At 43.7% G+C, this 7,717-nt stretch overlaps 1 protein-coding gene across 1 annotated transcript; it reads left to right on the top strand.

The window, feature by feature from the left end:
• Positions 1–3,433: 3,433 nt before the first annotated feature.
• Positions 3,434–4,104, top strand: LOC131262666 (uncharacterized). Its single transcript, XM_058264723.1, has 2 exons — positions 3,434–3,497; positions 3,578–4,104. Exons 1-2 carry the CDS (start codon positions 3,434–3,436, stop codon positions 3,967–3,969), a joined length of 456 nt encoding a protein of 151 aa, XP_058120706.1. The 3' UTR covers positions 3,970–4,104.
• Positions 4,105–7,717: the final 3,613 nt, after the last annotated feature.

Here is a 7,717-nt window from a genome sequence, read left to right as displayed (position 1 = left end):
GAAAAGTGTGTAAGCGAAGAGTATCGAACCGGCATGACTGTACGACGGCTAAACGACGATGAAAAATGAAACGGACAGCACAAATGTCGTCTGGTTAGTTATGATCGCGCCCCATTAGATGGGTTGCGCCGGGAAACGCAGGCCCCAGGTTCCGAGAACCGTCTACTTATCCACCGGTGGCGAGGTATCAGGATGGACAATCGGTGAGAACCGTAACATGCTTGTCCGTCTGGACCCGTTCCAATGCCAGTCCAATTATGACCGTTGTGGAAAGTTTCCCTTTCCGTTGCTTCTGGGCGCATCCCATTGCGATATGACGCTCGGAGTAAGTGGTTATACGATACGTGGCTTCTGCTTTCCCGGTGCAGCAACTAAATCACACGCGCGGGAAACACCACGGCGGAACGGGGTGAAGGGATGCATTATAGATGAGTGTTACAGCCCGGCGCGAATAAGAAGATGGAATTGGTACGTGGTACGCGTACCACTACCGTCACCCGAGCGGCGTGGAAAAGCTCCCACACGGAAAACCCACGGACGAACGGAAAGGAAAGTAAAAGCTGTCCCAGGCCCGGGAAAGTCCCACAGCGGGGCACCGGGGGCGAAGGTTGGAGGTTGTCGCAGGGAAAGTGGTTCCGATAAATTATTGCCGGTTTTAATTCTATTTGAAAAGACTAGGCCATGGCAGATAACAAACAGCCTTGAAGCGGGGGAAACCGAACAGCTGGTTCCGGTCCTTTGAACCTCCCTTCCGTTTGAACAAGAGTAACTTACGGTACTTTAATGGTGGGGTTGTATTACCTAATTTGAAGCATTCTGTCAGATATGAAATAGAAATGTTTGTAAAACTTTAGATAAATTATTATTCCAAAACGAACATGTCAGCTGTAGGCGCAATGTTATCAGTTACTCAAACTAAATTGCTTCAAAGCCAGACCGTCACTAGAAAGTATATGCTCATGCCCAAGAAGTTGTGTGTAAATAGCAAATAATTGTGGTTTTTCGAAAATGTAAGTATGCCAATTCGAGAACAATTTTACAATCTTGTATGTCATAAGTGATTTTATTCAATAAATTAGACTTATTTTCTTTTTGTGTAACCGCATTAAGCAATCGAACTTTTAGATAAAAACATTCAAAATATCACTGATTGTTATGAAAAGGCGACGTCAAATTTTGAAATACTATCCATTACTCGTCCACTTAACGTATCATACTAAAGCGACTTTCATCATTTAGAACTGAATAAAAGAAAACAAAATAATGTAGACAATCCCTTTTGCTAGCTTGGATTAGCGTATAAAATCAAACTTATGATTGTATGCATCAGTTTATCGATAAAATATAAAATATATCGATAATGGAAGATATTTTATTTATTTTATATATGCCGAGAGCTCCAATATTCTGCAAAAACCTTTTGTAGCTAAATTTATTGTAACTTATAGTAAAATATTTCATTTCAGGCAGTGGCCCCCATGGGCGCCCCAAGCGGAAAAAGGATTTCAATTTTTAACAAATTCATTATTACCTATTGCTGTTTTTCCTAAAATCAATCAATTTTGTGATGTACTTCTCGATGTTTGATTTTTCCAGTGTTGTTTAACAATTCATATTCAATAAGTTAAATATCAAAAGATTATGTAATTATACTTTCTCCTTTAACACTAAAATTACTTTTTCAATGACATTTATTTCTTACGGTTAAACAATTCTACCAAATATTAATGCATGACTTTTTTTGAAATGTTGAGAATGACAAATTTTCTTTTTAATATTGAACATAAATCGCGCCAAAGTTTCAACCGGGAAAATCGCGGTAGTTTTAGTGTTAAGATCCACTTGACGTACTCGTTTAAAAGCGTACCTCATTTTAAAACGAATAACGATTACGAACAATCATTTGGAATAGTATGCAGCGTTTTCAAATGTATGGCCACATCTAACATGATATGTCAAAAATGCATCGCTCGATATCAGATAGATGAAAATGTTCTAGTTTTTCAACATATTTATATTATTAAACTGATCCCGTTCCACTTTATTGTTTGTCGATCATTGATTGACGCATGTTGATGAATTCTATAAAATGTTTGTTTAACTATAAATCTTGACCCTTCGAGATTAAGGTCCCCCGCGGCCGCTGCGTTAAGCCCACCCCTGTTTCCAGGGCTAAAACAATTGGAGCTCTTGATTACCCATAATGTACGCGCTAGCTATGGAAAAATGTAGAGGGGATTTGACTCACGCCAGTATGACAACCTCGGATATGTGTTTCAAACAATCTAATATAAACTCTACGTAGATAGCGTCTTCGTCATGGGAAGTAGGTTCTTTTGCAATGATAACAAAATTCCAACCTTGCCACATAAATTCATAAAACCTTTGTTGCATCGAAAAGTAAACCATCTTTTGTCGCATTGATCAACGAGCGATTATGCTATCTGCTGATAAGCTTCTAATACGCTTTTATCAGACACCAAGCCGGTAGCAACAGCTTGCGCGTAATAAGTACGGTGGTTTCCCGAGGCTGACCCACGACGTCAATTATATTACGATGCATCAATTGTGTGTTTGTGTTACGATACAGGGGGTGTGTGTTGAAATGAAATTCTTGCCCAATAGATACCGGATAAGCGGTGTGCGTGAACTGATGTCCGGGAACAGTCTCGGACCGAGCCGTACCACCATTTCTAGCTTTCCTTCGAAGGTGATCCCGGAACTCCTCGTGCCTCTTGACGGTTTGAAGTCCTGCGACGTAAAGTCCACATGTTTGTCCTCCGTTCGAGGTCAGCGTCAAGATGGATAGGACCGGAAACGGAACCAGCCCCTACCATTCTGAGCCATTGCAACGGAAGTATGCACGATGGCGTGCGGTTTGACAATAAACTGCCGCCATGATGCACATGTCCCTGCGAGGCCCCATGGCGCAATCGTCCATAAAATGTGGCTGGCCGCGTTCAAGGAACCTCCGGCCAGCACTGGTGACATCAAGCGAACGAGACGCGAGTTTCATGTGTTGTTTTTGTTAACCCATTTTCCAAAGATTGTGTAACGGGCGTGCTTCAATAAGCACATCGATAGCACTCGGTAGGTACAGGCATCGAAAGCTTAAATCCCATCGAGAATCATGAAATGTCGTTGATGTAGCATTATCTGTAGACATTGAGTATCGAACAGTGAGTCACGGCTTATCGCATAACGTTAGATTGATTTTTTATCTTATCTGCTTACCTCCAAGCGGTCTCGCAAAAGCCATTCCACCTTCGGCGTATTAAAGGTAAGGTGATGTTACTGGCGCGAAACATTTACCGAACCACCGCGTGCCAGAGCACAAGTACAAGTTCTTTCCGCTGTGTCCGCCGCCTCTGCTGGATTAGTGTTCACTCGTTTTCGTTAGCAAGAAGATAAAAAAAAAACACTACGAACAACAATGAAGCAGTGTGTCGGTGCTATTGCTATCTGCCTTGGAGTAATTCTCTCGTTCACATCCACCGGTAAGTTAGGACTTTGTGCTAGTAAAGTTTTCGCTTCAAAGATGGACCCTAGAATTCAATTCTCTTGTCCGATTCGGTAGCATCCGCTCTTCAGTGCTATGAATGCGGCAGCAACGAAGGCTGGAGTGACTGTCAATCCAGGGCGACCAGGGTGAATTGTAATGCCATTGCGCAGGTATCAATCTTGGACCGAACCATCTTCCTGCCGGCCCAGGCACGCCAGCTCGAGCTTGCCTGTCTCTCGCTGTCCGCACAAGGTACGATCAGCGGCGTAACCGGGTACGCCTATCTTCGCCAGTGCTTCTACAACGATCAGTCGATGTGCACGTTGATCGAAGGCGAGCTGCCCCCGGGCTTCCGAGTGAACACGTGCGAACTCTGCACCACCGATCTGTGCAACGGTGCACGAAGTGTCACGATTGCGTTCTCGACCCTTCTCCTGATGGCCTTTGCCGTGATGCTACGCCAGTGAAAGCGTTTTCGCGTGGTTGTATAGTTAGTGTTTGAATGTCAGTTCTTGATGAATATCAACACGGATGAAAGTTTGTGTTTTAGAAATCTGATAAACGAAAACCAATCTGTTCTTTTCGGAAAGACTGATCGTTTACAGTGGAACTAAGTATTAATATATAATTTCTTCATTTTTTTATTGATTCAAATTAAAAACCAATAAAAAAAAACAGGGAAAAATACAATCGATTAGATAATTCGCCCCTTTCTGCGTTTTGGAACAGTCTTATACCATGCCATATCACATGATCGCTAAGCCACGTGGTATACAGAGAAAATTACCAACGGCACACCATTCTCGATGAACAATGTCTAAGGATTGATTGTGGTGGAAAGTGCAAGGACATTGAAAAGGGATAACGTTCGCTGAGGAGCATGTTCGAGAGGAAAATAATGGATCAATACAAATTGATTTGTATGAACAGTTCGCACAAGTCCAGTGTTTGCTACTTCATTCAATTGTAGTCCCGCTCAGTAGTGCAATCCATTTCGCAACAGCACCGAAATCCTCTTAGGAACTTATGAGTTGAGTTGTTCTTGCAAACACAGATTACGTGGTTGTAATCGATGTGTTATCAATCGCACCCATCTTAACGATTCGCTAAGCTTTTCTTTGCTTTGTGAATTGCACAAGAGCTGCACGTTACACTGCCAGCGTTCTTCCAGCAATAACCCTAACATGACAATTGAGGCGCACACAAAATGGATTCCCCAGATCCACTCGCTCGATCAATCCGGTCCATCAACTAATCGGACAGATTGGAACGATTAATGCCAAGGACACAGATTAAGGCACAGTTGGTTCCTTTTGGTACATATTTGCGATTCATTTCAGCATATTTCATTTTCGGCCTCCATGCCGCAGACGCGCCACTGGAAGGCTAATGAATGTATTGTCCAACCTGGACTTGGAGCTAATCTGTTCCAACGACCTTCAGTGGTAAATTTTGATCAGATATTGCGTCGTTGCCATGTTGACTTAATTTAAAGTGTTTGGAAGAAAAGAACGTTAGCCAGTCAAAATAAAATCTCGCGATCTATGCGAAAATAATTTATTACTTATTTCGAACGATGGTTCATTTAAAACGTTGACTGTCAAGCGTTTTTAGCACACTTTTGTAAGTGCTATCTTTTTTAATACAATTTTTTTATAACATTTGTACATAAACCGATGGTCTTTGAAGGCCAGACAAAAACTCAGCATTCCAAAGAACTTGTTTTTAATATTACTATAGATTTGAAGTTGCATTTTCATTTATTAATGGGTCATACACTTTTGAGAACTATTTACCTCTGTCACACACTTTTGATTAGACAATTAATGCCCTACTTTAACTATTTGCATTATAAGTGAGCGACATAAACAATTTCATACTAGAACATACGAACTATACCACCTTAGATAAAATTTAATATGATTACTTGGGAGCAAAATTTACATACACAAAATAAAAATGTTTTCTAACATTTCTCGGTAAATTTTAAAGGTATTCTTCATGATTTTTCGTTTTTCAATTGTTCTGACAAATCGTATACGGTACATTTTTTATCTTAATAACTTATTCAAATTATTTGAAATCTCCGTGAGTTTCAAAAATAGTTGGATAACGTAGTTTCATGGATTCTAACACTATTGAAAGGCGCAACATCTTCCACAATTAGCGGACCTCTTTTGGTTCAACAAGTCAACACAAGGTTCTGCGAATAATTTGGTAGAATGATAATTGCTTTGTCAATTTATTGGAGCTGCTCAGGATAGCATACATTGCCACATGATTCCCCTGCCGTTGCGTTGCTCTTCTAAATTATGTATAGACTACTTGGAATAAACCGTTCATCATCGCCACCTTTGATGACCTCGTTAAAAGACTAGAGTTCGTACTATTTTGACTGTGGGAACATCAGACCTAGGAGTTCGCTAATGTCTCCAAAATGCCAGCGACGTTCGGGGAGCGGAGCATTCGCATGATGGAGTGGAACCAATTACCGACCCTCGCGTAGCTTTCGCTTCCGTTCCCTTTCCATTGACACATTGTCATTGATGTCTTCCCGCGCAGTAATACAACAAAAAAAAAAGAATGAAACAAATTTCATGTTTTCACGAAAAGCTGTAGGCATTTTGTAGGTAAAGGTCGCAAACAACCTTGACGGTGCATTTGCCACGCACAGCAGCAATAACTCTCTGCAAGGTGACAATGTTTGCTTCCAGAGCAACTCACGGCGCGATCGGAGGGGGGGAGGGCCGGGCCGGGGTGCGGGCCATAAATCGAGCTCCAACCGGCATCATGGCCGGTTCAGCCCGCAGACCCCTCAAGTACGTGCGGGGCCGCACCTCGCTATTGGCGGTGAGTCATTAAAGTTTTACGGCCCCAACCTCACGTGTCAGAAACGGAGAGTCCACCAGAACGACAGCGGACCGGGCGGCCCGGCTAAGGACGCACCCGTACCATCGGGTCCATCGTGGGAAATGTATGCATTTTTTAGTGGCCCAGATTAGGTGCAAATCATTAGGATGGCCCGCGGGGACCGCGTGCCGAATGTTGGCTGTGACGTGGTGCGCTTAGGTCGTGCTGACCCTTCCTTTTTCGTTGCAGGTCGCTTTTGATTACAAGTGACACGTCGGAGCGACTAACTTCCTATTGCTGGCGCGTTTTTTTAGCTGGCTCGAGCAAAGTGCAGGGATTGGCGAGGACGTTTCCCTGTCCTCTTGCACGATATCAAAGTCCATTTGCTTAATTAATGTATTTATATTTCAATGTACCACTCTATGCGTCACGCCGGAGTGGCATAATTTGATTAATATTGTCAAGTGTCGGTAAAGCCGCCGTACGCGATACGATCGATAAGACACAGTTGGTGCCTCACCGGGCAAGCCGGGTAACCGATGTCGATGTCGAACATCTGATTTTACTACGCCGGGTGGGACGCGATTTTCGCGGCCCGTCAGTCAATCATGGCGATAATGTTGCTCGCCCAGAAACGTGCGCATCTATCGATCGTGCAGCGGAACGGTGGCCAACAGGTTGGCTGGATGCGTGTCGGTTACCAACCTGTCCACCCATGGGCACGGTGGGAAGCCCTACCGCGAGCGTTGGCCGGTTGAACTACAACGACAGACCTTGACATCGGACTCAAGCCTGTCGAACCGATTTTGTATGTGTGTGTGTGTGTGTGTTACGCGGAAGCAGGTGGTATGTAGGCTCGAAGCGTCCTTGTTCGTCCTCCAGGAACTTCCCTGGCATCGTGCTTGCGGGTAACCGATACCGTCCGTGGAAGATTGATAGGTAAAGTTCAAACGGAATGGAAACACAGCCCGAGCCAAGGGTCAAGGGGGGCAGTTTTGAAGGAAAACGCGAACAAAAAAAATGGATCGATTTCCTATTTCCTTCCTGGTGCACCGCACTTTTCGACGACATCGGACCGCCGCTAATGTGACCTACTTTTGGACGTGGGGCATGAAGGCGGGCCATCAGCCGGGAGGTTGTCCTATCGAGGTTGTAAAGCAAAACAATAATAAGAGCTACAGCACATCGTCACACGTCCGGGGGGTGGGAGTTCTCATATGGATAAAATCGATGAATCCATGGAACCGAACCATGCATGAACATGGGACACCCGGTGCTTCCCCGGGAAAAAACGGGGATGAGCAATAAGAAATATGTTGGCGGCGTGGTTTATACTGCTGTTCTGACAAGTGTCCGATTGGATAA

The sequence above is a fragment of the Anopheles coustani genome, chromosome 3, assembly GCF_943734705.1.
Source record: "Anopheles coustani chromosome 3, idAnoCousDA_361_x.2, whole genome shotgun sequence".
NCBI classification, from domain to species: Eukaryota; Metazoa; Arthropoda; class Insecta; order Diptera; family Culicidae; genus Anopheles; species Anopheles coustani.
Note: the sequence above shows the minus strand (reverse complement) of the source record. Positions and strands in the feature narration are given on the sequence as shown.

What these genes read in the sequence shown, in the direction of transcription:
- LOC131262666 (XM_058264723.1), top strand. Translation starts at nt 3,434, where the DNA reads ATGAAGCAGTGTGTCGGTGCTATTGCTATCTGCCTTGGAGTAATTCTC. An exon ending in TCTCTCGTTCACATCCACCG is followed by an intron (nt 3,498 to 3,577) that starts GTAAGTTAGGAC and finishes CCGATTCGGTAG; the next exon opens with CATCCGCTCTTCAGTGCTAT.